The sequence below is a fragment of the Amborella trichopoda genome, chromosome 5, assembly GCF_054954075.1.
Source record: "Amborella trichopoda isolate Santa Cruz 75 chromosome 5, AtrichopodaSantaCruz75HAP2 v2.0, whole genome shotgun sequence".
Lineage (NCBI taxonomy): Eukaryota > Viridiplantae > Streptophyta > Magnoliopsida > Amborellales > Amborellaceae > Amborella > Amborella trichopoda.
This window is the reverse complement of record NC_142340.1, coordinates 6,657,700-6,679,523: the sequence shown is the minus strand read 5'-3', so window position 1 is coordinate 6,679,523 and position 21,824 is coordinate 6,657,700. Positions and strand designations below refer to the sequence as shown.

The following is a 21,824-nucleotide window of genomic DNA, read 5'->3' as shown; positions in this document are numbered from 1 at the left end:
TGTCATTTTTACCAACAAAGTTCGAAGAATATTCTCCGATTTTTAGCCGATTATGTTAATTACCTCTCTACAAGCAAAGTTGCAAACCTAGTTGGCGATTGTGTGTGAGAGAGAGACCTACTACATGCAGTAAGAGAGAGAGAGAGAGAGAGAGAGAGAGAAAAAGAGACCTACTAGGGGCAGAGAGAAAAAGCGAGCCTACCACATTCAGAGAGGAGGGCAAGATTTCATTTCAGACATGACTGGAAAAGTACAGATGTTCAGGCAGGAGCAAATAATTTCCAAAAACCGATTCCATACTGGAGTAATGGGTTTCTTCTTCTAGTAAAGTTTAGTTGGCGATTTATTAGCTCGGAATCAAGAATCAAACTAGACAAACCACATATTTTCAATTTAACAGAGATCCATATAATCTCCTTATCGAAGCAGAACCTCATGCCATACAACTTTCTAGAATCTGTTACAAGCATAAACATGAAATCTTCAGCATCAGAAATGCCAGTATGCTCTCGTATATTCCGAACTCATGAACACCATGATCTCTAGTTTCTAACAAAGAATCCAAAATAAATAGAGAGAGAGAGAGAGAGGATGTTGCCCGATATTATAGAAGTCATGTCAGGTCCTTGGATTATTATGCTGATATAATCTGTGCTTCTCTCATTTCTTTTCCTGAGGTCTCCGCATCTTTGATTTTGCATATCTGAAAGCTTGGTCAAGAGAAAACAGCCATCGCAAACAAAAAAATGGCACCTTGGAAGCATCAAAGAAGAAAGAACAATTGAAGCCAACATATTCAAAATCTAATAAAAATAAATTAAACCAAAAAAAAGACTAGTTCTGAAATATTATCAAGTACCAAGTCCCACTCTCCCACAGAGAGAGAGATTAAAACAGATTTCCTAGTTCCTTTTCTAAGAAAATTAGGGTAGTTTCAATTTTCTACACTAAGCAGTAGACAGAATATGTTAAACGTTGAAACTAATGGCATTCTGTATAATGTTTACTTTGGAAACCAGGGATGCTTTCATAGTATTGCATAATAGAAACATGAATGCAGTAGCATGGCACAGGATACTCCACATGCATGCCGCCTCGATCGGAAGATAGCAATAACACTCCCTGGAGGTCCTTCAAGGCTTCGGTTGAGCACGAAATATCCTTAACAAAAAAAGAAGATATCCACACCTTCAGCAAAACAGAGAGAGAGAGAGAGAGAGAGAGAGAGAGTCTTTTGTAATAAATGCAGATAATTACAAGCTATACTCTGTGCATTTAAACAATGGTCATATTGCAAGGCATAAACTCCACATGCTTTTTTTATTCAGAATTTGGCACATGTGCGAAATAGCAGGGAGGAACAATTGAAGAGAAGTAATATAATGAAAATTAGTGAGGAAAGCTCTTAGCAAAAGCATGAAAAGTTTACCAAAGGAAGTAAAAGTCTACTGAAATAGGATACAGGACAAGGAGTTTTCCCATAAGGTTTTGCATATCAAAACAGTGTGCATCTCTCTCACATCTTCCAGGCAATGTTCAAAATACACGTCTAATGTTTGCATCGTGGAGGGGACAACATATAAGAAACAGCCAAACATTATAAAGAACATTATAATTTGGAATTTCGGAGAACTTATATCATCATTCTTCTAACATGCAACAAGCTCAGCAATAACAATTTCAGCCTCCACCGAAGTCACTGAAATATTAAACCCAAGTAATGCAGCAATATATATTTGTATGATTTATTTCATTTAAGGAAATTCCTACCTGGAAATCAGCAAAGGCAACAGGCATGCCTCCTTTTGTTTGCATTTTAAGCATTTCAAATCCACGATATCTAACAAAATGAGAATAACACATTGGTTAAGAGCATAACTGTGTAATTCTTAGCAAAAGACAGAATATGAATGCGTTTGCAGTCCATGAGAAAAACAAATAACAAATTGGAATGCAGATAAAGAGAGAAAGGGAACATAAATAATAGATGATTTACTTTGACAGAACAGTATTTAGTTCTTCATGGTTGCAGGTTGGACCAAGATTTGCAATAAACAGGGTAGAACATAGTGGGGTTTCCCCTGCCACAGGCTTTCCCAGTTGCTCCTGTACCAACCCAAATGAAAAACACGTTCCACAAAGTTTGATAAAGGTGTACTGTACGTTACATAAAAATTCATATATACTTGGCAAACTACAAGTAGTGTTATATATCAGTCAATATATCTACACACATAAAAGAATCTTCTGGTAAAGCTACCACACGAAATACCAGAAACAAGCAACATTTTTGGAAATTACGTTGAGAATTTCACAAGGACTCACAAGGCCAGGATGACCACATTAACAATGTAAAACAATGAGATACTCAGAAAACAAAATCCAAACATGCAGAAGAACATGGAATTGGACGAATATAATCCCCTATTATACTTTCCATATACAAGTCAATTTATAGCATAGGCTTTGTAGACATTGATGCATGTAGTACATAGAATACTGCACATCACCTCAAAAATTTACTAGAAGAGGTTATTTCAATGCTGAAAAAGCTTCAAATTCGATCATCTCGACCTCAAGATGTATGGACATGATAAAAAGTAGATTTCAAGTCTTGGAAATAGAGAATCTTGTAATGTATTATCTAGGTCGTCAATTTTTAAGATTCTCAAGTGTTAATAGATCTGCTCGATCTACTCTACTTTTGAATATTTAAATTTTATAATTAGAGATGAAAATAAATTTTCAGGCCATTATAAAGATTGATGATACTGAAACGAAATATTTTGGCACTATTCGGAGGTGCGCCTTAATTTGCTTGTTTAGCGCCTCAGCCTCATACAAACCACACCCTTCAGATATTTATTAGGAGGAAAACTGAAACAGAAATAGGCTTCAGATATTTATCTGAAAATTCCCACATCACTCCATTGACGATACTCACATTATGAGCACCAGAGGTACTATCTTGAGCATTAATTTGATCAGCAGTCTCACCACTGAGAATTGACAAAAGCAGAAAATTTATGTCAGTAAATTGAATCGTTGGCAGATTCAAAAGCATGGGAATATAAGGAAATCCACATTTTATCATCATGTCCAGTATAACAATCATTAATTTCAAATTTGCCAAACAATTATTGTGCATTCTGAAGTGCAATTCAACCTCTGTGCTGAAGATAAACCACTCTTCTTGCTGGTACTAGGATTACTGTCGGATGGTTCATCGGATCCACCAACTCCTGTGAGTGTGCAATGTGCCAAACATGTGCAAGTGAGCTTTAGAAGCAAGTTCTAGTGATAGTGGCTCACTATGTGAAAGCTACTGCTGAATTCCGATGAATGGTTTAAGGAGAAAAATATTGCATTAAGTTGGAAACACTTTAAAGTTCAATTACAAAATGTAAAGATTGATTTTTCCAGAAAGGTCACCAAAAGAATGTGGTTTCCAGTCGGTGACGGGAGTCGGGTCAATTCCTTATGGCAGAAAATGCTCTTTGGAGTTCATGAGTACATACCATCACTACTCCAACCTTCTTGGTCACCCTTTGATACTTTCTCTCGATTATCAATAATAGTATAGGCTTCACTTCCTGTACAAACATAATCTTTGATTACTCAAAAGCGCAAAAGTTTCAAACCCAATATGAAGGTCATCAAGCAAATTTCTCAAATGATTTGACAAATACCAGTAAGAACAGGCAATAAGAGGACTAGCAATGTAACATGCTACCTCCCTGGCATTCAAAAACAAAAATGTGGTACCTCTTTGGCGTTTGTTTCTTGAATTTGATCTAGCCAACTCAATGTGTAAAGTTGCTCCTGTCTGAGGGTCAAACACCGTACCCTGGTAAAGAATCAAAATTCAGGATTTGCATTATGCAAAATAAACGGCTGGCCAGCACACAGAAGCTCGACCATGGGTAATTATAATAAAACATTTGCCCTATGTTCATTCAATAGTAGAATAGAATGAACATATGTACAGGATATGACAAGTAGGAGAGGCCCAGGCCACTGCCAATTCATCTGATATGCACCCAAATTTCAAAAAGAAGTGGCATAATACGGAAGTGTAATTCTTGTATTCTTGAATCACAAAAGACGAACCAATTCCGAGATGGATATTATTGATCCTAAAAGGCTTTCCCAAAGCCAGGTTGTAGAGCTCATGCCTAAAAGATTGTGAGAAATGGATACATGTAGGCATGCACGCTTGCGTAGGTGCGCACAGAGCATATTGTGTCACCACATCACCACTTTTTGATTGGTTGAGGAGCACATAAAGGTTCAGAATAGTCTTTGCCAAAGATTTGGTTTGCAGGTCCAAAAATGCTCTAAAACATGTTGCCCCATCTAGTCACCACTTTTTAATTGGAGAAGGGACCGGAAAATGCTCCCTAGAAGTCTCCTTCACTCAAAAAGAATATCCTCAGAGAAATCTGATTTGGAGCCTTAAAAATGCTCCAACTCTTGAACCTGTTATTAGATACGGGCCAGTCTGAATGGAAATGGGATTGAAGGATCTAGAATCTTTTTGTGTTTTTTATTTTATTTTATTTTTTTCCGTTACTCTTTTTGGAGCTATTTTGGGCCCCTAACCTCAAGTTGCAACCAAACATTTCAGGAATAAAAAAATAAAAACAAAAATAAACAAATATACAACATGAAAGAGAGTACCACCTTTAACAGTCCGAAAACAAAATAATTTTCCCATTTTCATTTTGTGGATGGCTTTCTAAAAAGTAACTACCATTTGGCTTAGTCTCTAGGTCCCTAGAGACAACAGCCCCCAATACCCCACCTAAATGACAGACAACATTCACATGTGAAACTCATGCTCAGCTCCAGACTAGAGTTTGATTGCCGATAAGCCACTCTCTCAGGAAAGGTATATCAGACCTCTAAGGTTAACTTGATCGTAATGAATTAGGACCTTGTCAGTTCCTTTGACTGATTCATTTGAGACTGCTAACTTCACAGAACTTTCATGTGTCTCAACTGCCTGCTTCATGCAAGGGCTATTTGTTTTACTTCCCCCAGCACGATAAACCCAACTTATGGGGGTTTCGCATTGAAACCTAGGAAGACAATCGAGCATCATTTAAGAGAAAAGCCATCTCTCCTAACACCTTTCCATGCACTGCCCCAGTTCTTAGTCCATAACCTCCTCAAATCTTCATTACTCATCACATGGATCAAAGTCTAACCTATTTGATCAAATACAAATTTTGACCTGATATAGAAAATGAAGGATACAAAGGTGCACACAGTCCTACACCAAATTAGAATAACCAAAGCATCCGTTATCATTGGCAGGTCAACAATGTTAACTGCCATTACCCATAAAGAATCAGATCCTATATGTAGTGTTACCAGGACCAGGATCAAATCAGATCCTTGATCAGGATCGGGACTAAGGGACCACGACAAGCAGAAGATCCATACGGTAGGGATCGCGGTCTGTACATCTTGAAATCTAAGGATCTCATTCCCAACATGTGGTGCAGCTTGATCCAAACTTAATCGACATCAAATGATAGATTATACACGACCAAGCTCCTTCTAGTTAAGAATAAAAATCTCCTAAGAGCACTCGACTCATCATAATCATCATCGTCAAAGCCGTTCCCCAAATAATTGGGGTTGGCTACACAAATATTGGTCCGCCATTCTGCTCTATTAGGGGTCATAACCTCAGTGAGGCTATAAGTCCTCATATTTTTTCTCATTACTTCCAACCATATCCTTTTGAGCCTACCCCTTGCTTATTTTGAGCATTCCACTTGATCTAACTCATACCTCTTAACAGTTGTTTTACTCGCTCTGCGCCACACATGGTCAACCCACCTAAGTCTACTCTTTCTCATCTTATTGCCTATTGGTCCCACACCTAAATTTTCCCGAGTGTATTCATTTCAAATTCTATCACTTCTTGTCTTGCCACTCATCCATCTCAACATCCTTATCTTCGCTACACTCATTCCATAGGTATATTTTTTCGACTGCCCAACATTCCGGCCCATAGACCAAACCGGTCTCAAATCAGTCCTATAGAACTTGCCCTTTAGCTTCATTGGTATGCGGCGATCACAAAAATTTTGGTTGCACATCTCCACTTCGCCGACCCAACTCTAATTTTATGTGCGATATCTTTCTCAATCTTAGGGGTAGCAATGGGTCGGGTAATCCCCAATGTATTCGGGTCCAGGTTTTGGACCCAGACCCGACCCGTCGAGTCCAAAAGTTGGACCCATACCTGTCCTCGTCAGGTCCCGGGTCTATCTTGTCGGGTCCCGGGTCTGGTCGGGTCCATTGCCACCCTCACTGTGAGCTTCCATTTTTTGTAGCCTACAATGGTGAAAAACAGAGAATTGAGAGAGAGGAGAGAGAGAGAGAGAGAGAGAGAGACATTCAAGATCTAGAGAGAGAGCTGTCTCCAAGAAATTGAGAGAGGGAGGATGGCGATGGCATTTGCCCATTTGGGGAACTAGGGAAGACCAAAAGTATTGAAACGATTTTAGGGTTGAGGTTTTGGCCTTTGGGTAAACTAGAAATTCAGGTCTGGGTACCCGCCAGGTCGGGTATAGCAAGACCCGTATCGGGACCCGGGACTATCTGAGTATCCTTTATTGGATCCCAACCCTACCCGCGGATCCAAAACTTGGACCCATACCCGAACCTGTGTCAGGTATACCCGGCAGGTATGGGTCGGGTCTGGGTCCATTGCCACCCCTACTCAATCTCTTCATTTTCTTGAATTATTAACTATTGTAGTATTACACTATCTACTACTTTAATATATTGCACTGTAATACAATACTATATTGCTATACGATACTACAATACTATGCTATATACTATAGTTTATCATATTATACTATATACGACTATATTTAAATTTACTATAGACAAATATACACAAATATATAATGTAGATTGCACTATATCATCATCATCATCATCATTGCCTTTTTCCCACTATTTGGGGTTGGCTACACAAATCATGTTCCGCCATTCTGCTCTATCAAGGGCCATACCCTCAGGGAAGCCATAGGTCGCCATATCTTTTCTCACTACTTTCAACCATGTGCTTTTGGGCCTACCCCTTGCCCTTTTTGAGCCTTTCACTTTCCCTTGCACTATAGAGTACATAATATATATTATATCATACTATTCGACTATACTATGCTTCTACAATATATCATCATACTATACCACATTGTTATACTATACTACACGGTTATACTATATTATAATGCTAGGAAATCTAGATCTTGTATAACTCAGGACCTCAATCCTTAATAGGAAAGATTGAGATTACAAAATTTTAATAATCATAGAGGAGCAAGATTCCTTTCCTTAGGAGTACAAAATCGATACTCCAAAGCAAAGTCGACCCTTGGTAGGATGCCAATAACTGAGGACCCGAATATGTCAAAAGTACCACCATTTCATAACTAGGTAGTAACCTAGTTAAACTACAAATTACAATGAATGAGGCTTTAAAAGGTGGGTTGTCTCGGCACCTAGGCAGCGCCGAGATGGCCTCAGCACCTCGCCTAGCTAAGGCAGCTTGCCCCTATGTCGGAACTTTCTCTCCTAAGCGGATTTGGATGCACCCGATCTAATCGAGATTGCCGCCAAGGTGGGCTCCCATGATGCCCCAACCAAAGAGCAAAAAGAGGCCCTAGTCTGCCATTTTATGTCAAATTTATCAACCCCTCAATCCTTGTCTTATAGAAACTTTTTAGAGAAAAACCCCTCTAAAGTCCAAATTTCAATTTTCTGGGAAAATTATTTTTTTGGGCATTGCAAGAAATCTTCAAGAATCGAAAAGGGTTGCTATCAATTGAATGTGAGACTTGAAGCTGATTTGGTCCGACTTGAAGCTGATTTGGTCCAACCTTGATTTGATTTCCAGAGGTTAGTTTATTTCGATTTTGGGTTTGTATTTGTTGATGGTTTTTTATGTTGGGTTTTGGTTCTGTAATTTATCCACAAGTTTGGGTTTGGGTTTGTTATCCTTTTTCAAGAATGGTTGCTTTTGTGATTTTTTTCAAGTTTGGTTTTCGAACTTTTGGTTTTCCACAATTTTTTCAAGTCTGCATTTGGGTTTGTTGGCCTTTTCAAAGGTCGAGTTTGGGTTGACGACTTTTCAAGATAGGGTTATGAATTAATGATTTGTTTAAATATTATGTTTTGGTTTTGAGAATTTTTTCTTTGGGTTGGATTTCTTGGCCTTTTCAAGTTTGGTTTCAATTTTGCATATTTTTCAAACTTGAGTTTGGGTTCATTGACTATATTTAATATTGAGTTTTGGTTTTGTGAACTTGAAAAAAGTTTTTAAGTTTTGCTTTCTTGAATCTTTTGGTGTTTGCTTTTGATTTTTTATTGCTTTCATCAAGATTGGGTTTGTTTTGTTGCACGTATTCAAGATTGGGTTTTGGCTTTATGAATTTCAAGTTTGGGCATTTGATTTGTTGCTTTGATGACGATGTTAACCTCCGTCTTGATGTTGCCCCATTGGCACCGGAGGATATTAGGAGAAAAACGTTGGCCCGTTATGAAGTGGGCCAAAACAAGAAAGAAGATAAAATGTAGAAATAAGGGGAGACAGGTCATATAATGTGTTTGGGAAGAAAGAAGATGACTATTGTGATGAAGAGGCCAGCCCAAGGTGGGGCTTAACTCGAGTTAGTAAGAAAGGGAGATTTGAAAAGAAGATGCCTCACAGAAAGGGGCCCATGATTGTTATGTTAATCCCCAATCTTGAGGCTGTGGTGAGAGATAGGAACAAAACTACTACGAAGAATAGCTTCAAAGAGGAGATCAAGGAGTTATCCCAATACATAGCCTGATGGACATGTCAAGCAGGCATTTTTTTCAATGCCTCTACTTTGAAGAGCTTCAAAGCTATATTAGAAGCAATGGGACAGTTTGGGCTGGGTTGAAGCGCCCCATACCTTATGAGCTTTAGGAGCCCATGCATAAGGAGGTAGGGCTCACAAATGAGTATATGAAGACACATAAAGAGACATGGGAAAAGTACGGGGTCACAATCATGATTAATTCATGGACCAATAGAAGGGGGAAAAGTATTATGCACTTTACGGTGAACAATGTTTTTTGAGGTCCATGATGCATCTAAGTTAACACATATATAAAGTGCCTTTACAGCATAATGGACGAATGTATAAAGAAGGTGGGCAAGCAACACATCATCCAGGTGATCACAGACATGGCTGCAGCCAATATGTCAGCAGCCACACTACTGAGGGAGAAGACGCCACATCTTTTTTAGTCAATATGTCAGGAGCCACATGACTGCCTCCAAGTATTCAACCCTTTGGTGAAGGTGCTGCACAGAGCGATAGCAAGAAGGAACCAGCCATAAGTCATATTACGAGGCAAAAGAGGAGACAAGGTCTCAAGGAAGCGATAGCAAGGAACTTTGGATTTGATGAGAAAAATTAATCAAAACTTTGAAGATCGTAGATGAAAAGTGGGATAACCAAGTACAACGGCCCTCGCATGCAGCATAGTATTTTCTCACCATACAGTATTCTATACTGAAGTTGATTCAAACGGTTGGATACCTCAATTCCGATATAAATCTTTAATATCTCATAGCAATGGAGTTGAATATGTATAACAGTATAAGTTCTCAATGGAGTCACTTAGGACAGATATATTAATACGGTAGAGGACTAAACTCGATTCAAGTAATCTTGTGCTTATTTATTTTACAATTTGTAAGTTGAGCACTTGAGTTATATAATGCTACCTTACTAGATAAATTTGTTTTTTAAAAAAATGTTATTGCTATGTTATGTAGCTCTATGGTGGGTCACACATGGAGGAAAAGCCAAGCTCTTGGAGGATGGCACTTTGCATTTTGAACCTAACAGGTAGTTCTTTTGGATGCAAACACCGCTTTAGCTCATTGGAGTTAGTAACTTCTTAACTCATATTGTCCGATCCGTTGCGTTGTTTCATATGGTCCTGTTCATTGCATTGTTTCTTGTAATCATGCACTCATTCATTATCGAGCAAGTCCATACAAAAAAAAGAGAAATAGACTCCAGCAAAGAGTCTGAACGATCTAGTTTATGTTCAATATAACCAAAGATTGAACGAGTGCTTTCCTAACAAACACAAACCCCTGAACACCCCTCCCCAACCGCCCAACACCCCTCCCCCTCCCCCGGCCCGTCTGCCTCCACCTAGATGGTGTGTAACGCCTTCTTAAACATTAATAGAGATTAATAGATACGAATTTTAATTAAGCTTATCCCTTATTCTGCAACCAATACTAGAAGGATTATCGGAATATCTTGAACACTAGTAGCCTATTTCAATGTGCTTATCCCATTTCAACCCCAAAGAGATATCAACAAAACAATTTACATCAGGAAATTCATATTATTAACAACCAAAACCTAAGTGAAAGATTAGCTTACATGATATATCCATAATTCCATATAAAAAAAGAAGAAAAAAGAAGCTATATAATATCCAAATCGTAAGTGTCCAGATTCCAGAACATATAATGAATGGAGGACCCCATTTTGAGATGGGAAACCTAAGAAATCATCACCACATATAAATTCAAACTTGTATCTCAGTCGCAACAAATCATAGTTCGAGTGTTTCCTATGCGTTTCTCCTATAAGTTTCCTATCTTTCCCACTCTTTTTCCCCAAAGTTTCCACAATGCATTGCTGTGTGAAATATTGAAACTTTCATAAAGTTCATATATAATATATGTAATCAGTTTCTATTATGCTTCTCCAAAATGTTCGGACTTGCCCTCGTAAATTTTCTAGACTCTTGATTTTGTCATTTCAGACACATTTGCACCATTCTACATTATTACCTAGTAAACCCACTCCCCATATCCATATCCTGGCAACCATGTCCTAGAAAATACACTATAAAATGTCATTAAAAAAATGCAAATCATGTGAATGGACATTGTAATCATAAAAGCCTGAATCTATTAATAGATAAATCTTGGCAATCAACATGATTAAAGAGAAGGCACCAAAGAACAGCTTTTGAGCACCCACAAAAATGATTCCATTACGCATTCAAAGATTCCTTTAGTTTTAAGATGAATCTACAATTGTCTTATCTATGCATTATCCCAACAATATGGACAAAACAAATAAGACTTACATTCAATGCATCCATCGCCATCATTGCAGCATGATGATCAAAGAAAGTTGCAAAAGCAACAACCTGTATGCAAAATGAAAGGAACTCAATTTTTCAGACAAATAACATCTGAGAGGACTGAAGCATGTACAACAGCAGTCTTAAAGTGACTATCTATCATTTGTCTCATTGATAACAAAGCAAACTACAAAGTGAAAAAGGAAAAAAATATAAGGGCAATTATCGTATGTGCCCATCAAACCTCAACCCAAATTCCCCTATGAACCCACAATTTTACAAACAATTGACCGCAACACCCAGTGCCTTGAGGAGCTCTTTCAATTAAAGAACATCGGTAAACTCCAAATAGAGAAACCCACTGATGGATCGATGCTACCCCTATTGGAATTCTTCAAGAAGTGATGTTCCAGAAGGACTTCACTTCCATCAAACGCTACAACCTTTGAATGATGTTATTCTTTTAAGAGTATTGTGCGCTCCATCATCCGTTTCACTCTCCAACTAATTGGGTATCAAAGGCCATCATGGTCTGACAGGACTCATGATTCACAATTGGTTCTGAAGTGGTTCAAGATAAGCCACAACAGACTATTGCACTCAATGATTTGGCTATTAGACACTACCAAAGTCTAATGGAACTCAAAAAGTCACTATCAGTTCGGAGGGGACTTCTTGGTAGCCATTCATTAAGTTGCAAGAACAACAACTGAGTTTTCAATAAAACTATGTAAAGGGCACCATGGATACCTCTCCACACATTTGGTGAAATATTTTAAAATTCATGCTAGTGGGAAAAAGTTGTGCAGGTAAGGGTGTATGTCCTATCAATTTTGGACGAAATTAGACTAAGATGCACTTGCTTGGTAACTTTCTCATAGATGTTGAGTACTACATGATCATTCCTCTTGCAAGTTTCAAAGAAAATTTTTAGAAGAATGCAAGTCAAAGGAAAAGTACATTCGCAAAATAGCATGAAATTGGTAACAATTTAAGACTCACGGTCTTTTATCTTTGCCATCAATCAGGCTCATCAGCCTAATCTACAACAAAGAGGGGCATCTGCAGATACATGAAAACATATATTATTTGACATGAACCAAGGATGAAAAACATAAATTATTTAACATCTACATCATTGTGTAGGGCAAGAGGAATTCAATTATCTATTGGTTTTCTCTTTATCAATTGCTTCTCTCAAACCCCTTTATTTCCTTTACTCATATAGCACCATCCCTACTTGTCCATTTTCTCTCTCCAAATGATTTCTCAAACTTTACACCAACCAATCTCCTCTCTCTGCCCCACCAATATCAACCGATTCAACCCTTGTGAGCAATTCAAGCACCATGAAAAGCCATGATTAACTACATACGCTTCAAATCAGGCACTTCTTCATTGCACACAAGAGATTCACATGCCATTTTCAACTTCTCTCTATGTAGAAATTGGATCCGTGATAGCATAAGCACAAGGCCTTAAGGGCACTTAATCAAGAGCAACCCTAACATGTGGTGCAAAACAGGCACAGGGACAAGAGAGATCAGTGACTGACTTCACAACAGTAACTAGATGATGAGCTAGTCGATCAATCAAGGAGGAAACTCCATTGATCACCGTCAAGTAACAAAAGGAACTATGGGACTTTAGCCCTTTTTCTAGCCACCACACCTAGTAGGGGCTCTCCAACTCACAAGTTGGGCAATCTCTATCTCTCTCTCTCTCTCCCCACCAAGTAGGAGGATAAGAATCCAACTTCATTTCATTCATAAACAATACAACTACTACATCTGTTACAACAATGTATAATATATACGAACCCACTCGTGGCCTTATACAATGACCAAAATACCCCTAGCACAATGGGAATGACTAAACTACTACACCCTATTCCCCATGCATTAAAATTAGCTCGCATGCAAGGTCCATCCAACCAGGTTTCCATGTTGCAAGTCGTATTAATGCAACCAGTTTCCAAAGCATAGGAAGTCCACATCATTGACTCTTTAACTTATGGGAACTCAAAACAAAATATTTTACTTTGACTTGTGAACTACATGGGGACTCCAGAACACTTAATTCTACCCTTAATTTTAAATTAAAACCCAAATTAAATCCCTAGACAAACTATGAAATAGCCATCATCATCATTCGAGCCTTATCCGAACTATTTGGGGTCAGTTACATGAATCTTGTTATGTAATTCTACTCTATCAAGGGCCACACCCGCGATGAGACCATAAGACATCATATCCGTATCCTTTCCTTATCTTTGTCCTTTTAGAGCCTTCCACTTGAACCAAATCGTGCCTTCTAACCGGGCTTGTTCTAGGTTGACACTACATATGGTCAGACCACCTCACTCAACTTTCCCTCATCCTATGGCCTATTGGAGCTACCCTCAAGTTCCCTCGGATGTATTTATTCCGAATTCTATAGAGTCTTGCCACTCATCCATCTCAATATGCTCACCTCAACTATACTCATTCTATAGATACATTGTTTCTTGACCGCCTAACATGCCGTCCCATAAAGCATGGTTAGTCTTACAGCCGTTCTATAGAACTTCCCGATAGATTCATTGGTATGCAACGATCACATAAATGATACTCAACAAATAAAACAACTCCCACATGCCCAGCTTAACAAATATTGTAACTCCATAACGTCTTTCATTTTTTTTTCCCTACTTCAAATTCAAAACATGAACTTTGGTCCGACAAGCCCCTTGTTGCGATTTCCATCAACATGTCAATGAAAAATGGCATACATTTAACACCCACAAAACTAGGGTTAGCAACGAGCCAGGCCAAGCAGGTCTTGGCCCTAGCCTGGCCTTGGTCCCCATAAGGCCAACACAAGCTTGGCTCGGCCCTGACATGGTGAAAGAGGCCCTGGCCCTAGCCTATCATGGCTGGGCTAGATAAAAAGGAAAACAAATCAAGGAAAAGACCAGCCCTATCATGGCCCAAGCCCGCCCAGCCCTCAGGCCACATTTTGTAGCCCAACCTAGTTTTTTAGCGCCAGACCAGGCCAAGCCACCCGACCCATTGCCAACCCTGCATAAAACTAGGACTAAGAGTGCATGTACATAATAAAGAAATGAATTTATGCAATTTCAATCAGGGTTGTAAAGTTAACAATAAATAAATAAACATGACTAGCCTAGAACTATACATTAAAACTCCCAAAAACACACATCAAGAAACTCGAATATTAGTGAGCTTGTTTATGAGATTTAAAGCTCATATGAGGTATATAAATTAAGTATGTATTTAACAAAATAGAACAGAAACACCAAACCAAAAAAGTAATTACCAATTAAAAAAAGTTAAACTTTCACTAAACATTGCATCAAAAAGTAAATAAGACGGTGTCAAAACGCAAAAGCCCAAAACTCTATAAATTATATAAACCTTCAACTTCAACTCAAGAAGTTAAGTAAGACAACTGTGTGTCAATCAAAATAATAACAGTAGAGATAAGAATAGAAGAAAATAGAAGGAGCAAAAAACATCAGTTGCTACAAAACCATATTCATTTTAACTCTGAAAGTATATCCTAGAATATGAAAAGGTTCATCATATTGCTAATTGGCACCATCTTAGTGTTCATTCTGGTCTTAGCGCACATCAAAAAATAGATTTCAATAGAGTTCTATAACTCAAAATCTGCCCAAAAACCCAACTTTGCATGGAAGTCAAAATCTATAAAACCTTGATTTCACCATGAACAAGATATGTTACAGTCAATGTTCGAAAAATTGTTACAGTCAATGTTCGTAAAAACGGAGGCAGGCGCCCAGAAACACCGTCGCGGCGGCGGGGGCGAGGGGGTTGGTTGTGGTTACATCTTGGCTATAATCTATTTATTTCAAAGATGGACAATTTTTTGCTCTATATTGTATTTATTTCAAAAAACAATATCCCAATCACTTCAAATACATACATGAAGGAATATACACAATATTTTTTTATTTTTTTACACAAATTCTTTGTTGCATAATATGAAACCATATATTGCACTAATCCATAGTCAAGTTTCTTATAATCTTTTTGAGGTTTAGCCAAATTTCTTACTTTTCTTATAATTAATCTCACATCCAACCAAAACATGCAACTAACCCTAATATGTAAGGGTTCCTTGCACATTTAGTACTACATGTCACGAGATTAGCCCTTTTCTCATCAGCGATCATTTCAAAATCACATTTAAAGAATAAAAGAAGCCATTTTTCTACTCAAGTTCGCAAATTAACCATTAATTGGCCCCAATTAATCATCAGAGCAGTAAAAAATCAGTGATTTAATCCCAAAACCCTTTATTAAGGGGGCTTATGCCTTTTTTGGGGTTAGGAGGCCAAGATTGCCCCCCAAAACCCTTTTCCCCCTAGAAGTACTTTTTTCCCCTTGGCCAAGGACCTTCTTTTGCCCTCGGCCAAGTTGTTCCAAGGCGCGACCTAGGTGCATAACTTGAGGTGACCGCCTAGGAACAAGAATGGCCAGGGCGCCTATCTAAATCTTGCCTAGGTGTTTTGGCTGCCTGGCTACCTAGCCGAACTTTCAAACATTGGTTACAATAAACCCTAGAGATGGATCTCTTTGATTTGAATAAACTACAATAAACATTAAATAAATTTACATAAATATGCCCCAAATCAATATTATTAAATTACTTTTTCCCTTCATTTTTTTTACTCGTGCATCCTTTTTTCTTATTTTTTCCCCCAAAATGCCATCACTTCGAATTTTCAATACTGAAAGTAACAGTCATTTTATTACTACTGGATCTTGAAGATCCGAAGTCATGACTTCCGATCTTGAAGATTCAAAGTCGAGCCCTTATATACAAAGTCAAATATGACTTAGGATCTTGAAGAATCGAAGTTACATTTGTCAAATTTTACTTTTTGTATATGGGGAGTTGACTTCGGATATTTAAGATCCAAAGTCAAATGTGGATTCGGAACTTGAAAATCCCAAGTCGTATTAGTGTTTGGAAGCCTGACTTCGGATATTCAAGATTTAAGTCATAAAATGACTGTCACTTTGGCGGCAATTTGGGAATTAAAAAAAGAGTCACGTAAAGTAGAAAAATTAAAGGGGAATTATTTAATAATGTTAGTTTGGGGGGATATTGGCGTAAATTTCTCTAAACATTATCGCACATATTAAAGCTAGATTAATATAAACCCTCCAAAAAACCTAAATCTACAAATAAAACCTTAAATCACGGAGACAAGGTACCGTACCTTCAATGGAGTATTGTTTGACACATCAAGCTTATTACAAGTGAGAGAGCTTGGATATGGTGGAAATAAAACCCTAATCTCAGAGCACCAAAAACCCCATAGAAGGAAAAATGGTAGAGCCTTGGATTGACAGTAAAGATAGAGACGAGTGAAGAAAGAGTGATTTTGGTGGAGTGAGAGGAGAGAGAGTGAACTCCATCACATTTTCCACCCGCCTAAGAAAGGGGGGATGTGCAGTGGGGAAGTAGAGAGAAAGTGAGGAGGTAAAAAGAGTGTGGAACTATTTGCAATATTGTGTTTATCTTTTAGTTGCAGTTGATACTTATTTTAATAAAAATTCTTCAAAAGTGCAAAATCAATTTTGCTGCCATATCTTCTCTCACGTTGAACCATAACGGGGGTAAAAGGTGAGCAAAAGTGAAATTCGATTATATACTTTATTCATCCCCTCCTTTGACTTTCCAACAAAATTACATAAACACCCAAAGAATCAGGGAGGCATTCTCTCTTCATCAAAATCGTCAACAACCACCAAATACCCAACCGTCTAGCTTCATAATTTTAACAAAATTAGAATTAGGGTCCTAGAGGTCTTTTGCTAGGTCAACAAATCCTCAATGGAACTCCTATTAACCCCAATTTCTATGAGACCTTAAATCTACTACAATTGTCTTCCGCAAATCTAAATAATATTGCTTTGATACTAGTGAAGTACAAAGGTAAGGATGAGCATCAAAGTCGTAGATTTGGGAGGGATGCCGCGAGGTTGGTCATCACAGAAGCCCAGAGTTTTCAAGAACCCTTTTAAAACTCTTAGAGAGTAAGCTCTGTATTTTTTCACTATGAAAACAAACCTTCTCTCTAACCAACCCCCCCCCCCCCCTTTTATAAGGAAAGACCAATGTTCTGATTCTCAACGGGCTTTTCAGAAATTGCCCACCCACAAAATAGGCTTTTGTTTATTATCCTAACCATATGATCGTTGAACCACAAAATATTTTACCTGCATCAAGACAAAACTTATTTTAAAAGGATAAGTATGTAACATCTCTCATTGGATTCTTCTAATGAGAATAAGAGCAGCAAGGTGAGGCCTTATGGCCACACGTGCCAACTCAGCTAACTCCGCGGTGCTTTGCACTAGTCCACCCCGCAAGCCAAATGGTGGAACATCCTAAGGATATTCCACATCAAACCGCAAGGCACTATCAGGTACTTGCTCGTTAGCTATCTCTTGCAAATATTTAGCCTTGGACGAAATTTAGCACATGAGTAGGGCTTCGTTCCCAAACAACCCGACTAATCGATAGTGTGTCTTGAAGTGCGACAGGCTCTAGGTACAACAGGGCTCTCACCCTCTCTAGAACCCCCTACCAAGGGATTTGTGCCAAGTCCTCTGCTGAGGATGTTTCTATAGACTACAATTTGGGTAGTTCGACCACTTGATTCCCATGTTGGGCACTACCCTTTTTGCTCATCATTGCTAGGGGAATCCTAGCAAGTATCTTCTCCTCTGCTTATCGATATGCTTATTCTCATCACTAAACCCTGCCTGACTTGGAATCGCAGTGTGGAAGCCTTTCATGGCATGATGGTTCATGTTCATTGGGGCCAATCAGTGTTGTGCGATCGACTGCGACGTACTGTGAAGGCCACTAGTCGTTGCGTCACCTACACACTCCGAACTTGGGTTTGAACCTGTTGAACACCCACCACAAGAGCAGGGAACGAGAAGCCATCTTGTGCACCAAGTCCTGCACTAGAGAGCAAGAGAGCACAGTCGGCACTTGGCCATACTCACAGGCAGGTATGCCCTCAACCTATGGTCCAGGGCACAACTTGCTTTCATGATGCCCAAACAAGGGTATGTCACACTATATACACAGGAAGCAGAATAAATTGCTTGTAGCATTGTAGGTACTTATGTCTCTGGATAAATCACTTCATAGATGACTTAAAGCTGTAGATAATCGACATGTGAATTCAAGTTTATGTGATAATCAAGCTGTACGTAGATTAATATGAAGTGGAGCAAATAACTCCAAGGTCAGCACATTAAGGTGCAATACTACTACAAGCAGGATATAGTTAAGAAGAATCACGTGACTATAAGTTATTTGCCCTCATCTGATATGATTGGAGACCCACTACTGATCGTTGTCAGTGAGAAGATTTGCATTAGAGTGAAAATCCTCGTGACGAAAGTTCTTGGAATTTTTCATGAGAGGATTATCAGCTAAGGTGTTAAAAAACATTAAGACAAGATATTGTCATAAAGGTTATTTTCAAAAGTGGGAGTAAACTTTTTTTGACAAATTACAGTCCTCAATCCTCATATGGCAAAGTGGGAGATATTGGCACGTGTGACCATGGGGCCTCAAGTTGCCACTCCTATTTTAATGGGAAGAATCTCACGACAAATGTTACATGGTTATCCATTTAAGATAAGTTTTTTCTCGATGTAATATTTTTAGATAATTAATTAATGATTTTGATTCAGCGGTCATATAGTTGGGAAGATAAGCACAAGCCTATTTTCTAGGAGCTTCATTTCTCATAAACCCATGGAGAATCAACATGTTGGGCTATCCATCCTTTCCTTATAAAGGGCCAAAGGGGGGTATAGAGAATGATTTGATAGTGAAAAAAACAGTGTTTACCTAACTATCTTCTCTCTGAGAGTCTCAAAAGGATTCTTGGAAACTTCGGCCTTTTGCGCCGACAGCTTAGCGGCATCCCTTCTACCCTCATCAAATGGGGAAAGCTACAATGGGAAAGTGGGAAAAGTCCTCCAATGTTACCCGCTTTTCCAAGTTACCAATGCCCCCTTAGTGTCTGAATCCCTGATCTAAACCTATCATTCAAAAAGAGAATCTAACCTAACTTCCAATAGTTTATACTATCTAAAAAGCAAAGGAATATCATAAATCATACAAATGTCCTGATCGATGTGAACCCTTTGCATTCTCATGATTCTGGACTCTTAGTCAACTGCCCTAGCTTTGCAAGCCAATGTCAAAAAACTTACATATACAACATAATGAACTACCAACCCTGCCCAGAATGCAAATTTGAATGTCACAATCAACAACCAGCTAAATGTTCAGGAAAAGGCCCTAAATGTTCACTTTGTGGTCATTAAAAGGAAGAAGATAAAGAATCAAAGAAAAAGAGAACAAAACCGCACCACCTCTTGTTTCAAAAGTAGAAAATCAAAGCACCATGATCAAGTTTCAGAAACCCTAACCCTAACCTTACCTGGTTCCCACGCCCCGTGTACTTGAGCTGGCACGATTCAAATCCATACCTTCTCCTGAAAAGGTTATGAATCTCCCTCGCCTTCACATCATCAGGTAAACCCGAGATGAAGAGGGTCTTGATCTGCTCAGTATGTACAAAATTAGGGTTTGCGTTCTGCTGAAAGTAAAGATTCTGAACTTCGAGCTCTGGTCTCCTCTGTTGAATTACAGGGGACATTGTAGTCTCGGCAGGAGGAAGAGGGGGAATTAAAGCAGAGGACGGAGGAGCAGCCATGGCATGGTGATAGAGAGGAGGAGGAAGAGGCTCTGGTTTTTGATGGTGAAGATACGAAGAAACCATGGATTGAGCAGCCATGGCTTGAGCGTTTGCATCCATTTTCTCAATTATTATTATTATTTTTCCTTTCTTTCTCTTTTCTACTTCCGTGCACAGAAGCGAAAGGGGAAAAATTGCAGCGCTTATGGAGTTCGGACGGGGAGAGAGAAAAATATATCGGGGATGATATTTTGGGGAAATTGATAATATGTTTGTGGTAATAGATAACCAGTAAGTGTCACACGAGTCAAGGCACGGATGCGGTCCCCTGACCATCCAACTTAGGGTTGCCTGCGCTTGGCGACCCCGGCCCGAGTCCCTATAGCGTTGCCCAAGCCTGGTTGTTGGTACGTGTGTGGCCATAGAGCTTCAAAAGTGCCACATACATTTTTAATATAATTAAACTTTTAAAAAATTATAGATTATTTCTTATTTATCTTTAAAAAGCTTTTAAAGATAAAAAATTCTTTTTCCAATAAATAGTAGATAACTCCCGTATCTCCCTGAGGGCTACTTCTCAGTTCTCAACGGTTCTAGAAATGCTTTGCGATTTACAGTCCAATGATGTTGCCCATCAATACTTGAAATTTTTGGCGACTATGTCTCCTTCCTTTCTTAACACTTGTATCAGAGCGGAAGTTATTGTGCTGCTGTAATTTTTCGTTATCTATCTATTATATATTAAGGGAGATGAACACCTTTTGCTTCACATAACTTTTTTATTCCATAATTACCCTTTCCTACTCTCTATTCTCTCTCCCTCTTTCCAACACCATATTTCTCTCTCCCTCTCTTCTTTTTTTAAACCTCTCCCAAAAAATATAAAAAGCATTAGATAGCTTATCTCACTGTCTCTTTCTCTTTCCACACTATATTTCTCTTTCTCTTTATCTCTCACTTTTTCTCTCTCTCACATCCCTATCTCGTTATAATGGTTTACTGATCTTTGAGTCTGTATACTTTTATGGGTCGTTTGGATACATGAAAATACATTGTTTATTAAATATATTACTAGCGTAATAAATTACCTGCAAATGGATTGTTACTGTTTGGGTAGTATTTAGATACAACCTAGGAAATACATTGCTATTGTTTGGCTATGTGTGGAAGAAATATAGGAAATACATTACCAACATTTTACCTATACTTGCCTATCAACTATCATTTATTTCTTTTTTGTCACAAAAATCCACTAAAATGTAGAATTAAAGTCATCATCACATCATTCCAAAATGATTTTATAATAATAACATCATCACCATTTCAAGATAAAGAGATAGAAATAAGGTATTAATAATCACAATTCCAAAGACAGATAGTGTGCAAAGTATTGATCTTAATCATCATCATTTTAAAGAGAGAATGAGAACGTAAAATAAAATTGTCATTGTTCCAACAAGATTTACTAATATTATCATAGATATAGAAACTGATAGAGAATTCATCATCATGGTTTTATTTTGCTACACCTATTGACTCCACAATATCAACCGTGATTTTATTGTTCTTCCTCGATGACATAACCTATGTTGATTTATCGAATGGATTGGTGGTCATTCCATTCGTCCTTGATTGGACTGGTGTCTCGGGGAAATCCTCATCATCACCTATTTCCTCAACACCATCATCATCTTCTATACCTACAATCATCTCTTGAACATCCTCAACATCATCATCAATGTCCATCCCTAGTTGTGTTGTAGTCCTGGCACCAGTACCCTCGGCAAAATTATTGCCAACAATTATGCTCAGCTCCTTCCAATATTCAAAGGACTTCCCTTTGAAGTTCTTTGCAAGCGGATTAGACTGCAATATTAAT

General features: G+C 38.4%; 1 protein-coding gene across 7 annotated transcripts; it reads right to left on the bottom strand.

Annotated features, from left to right (window-relative positions):
• Positions 1-385: 385 nt before the first annotated feature.
• LOC18443537 (RNA-binding (RRM/RBD/RNP motifs) family protein) lies at positions 386-20,095 on the bottom strand. Of its 7 annotated transcripts, XM_006853723.4 has the most exons (10): positions 19,688-20,095; positions 11,182-11,244; positions 3,766-3,847; positions 3,519-3,593; positions 3,167-3,242; positions 2,945-2,999; positions 1,997-2,106; positions 1,771-1,840; positions 1,079-1,161; positions 386-703 (listed from the first exon to the last, which is right to left on the bottom strand). In XM_006853723.4, the coding sequence occupies exons 1-10, from the start codon at positions 20,063-20,065 to the stop codon at positions 661-663; spliced, it is 1,035 nt and encodes a 344-aa protein (XP_006853785.1). In that variant the 5' UTR covers positions 20,066-20,095; the 3' UTR covers positions 386-660. The 7 variants fall into 7 exon arrangements, 5 of the variants coding, with proteins under 5 accessions (XP_006853785.1, XP_088723372.1, XP_020528700.1 ...); XR_016055802.1 differs by lacking the exon at positions 1,997-2,106; XR_016055801.1 differs by lacking the exon at positions 3,167-3,242.
• Between the last annotated feature and the right edge of the window lie 1,729 nt (positions 20,096-21,824).

What these genes read in the sequence shown, in the direction of transcription:
- LOC18443537 (XM_006853723.4), bottom strand. Translation starts at nt 20,065, where the DNA reads ATGGATGCAAACGCTCAAGCCATGGCTGCTCAATCCATGGTTTCTTCG. An exon ending in AGAAGGTTGGAGTAGTGATG is followed by an intron (nt 3,243 to 3,518) that starts GTATGTACTCAT and finishes GCACACTCACAG; the next exon opens with GAGTTGGTGGATCCGATGAA. An exon ending in CTAAATACTGTTCTGTCAAA is followed by an intron (nt 1,841 to 1,996) that starts GTAAATCATCTA and finishes TCATTTTGTTAG; the next exon opens with ATATCGTGGATTTGAAATGC.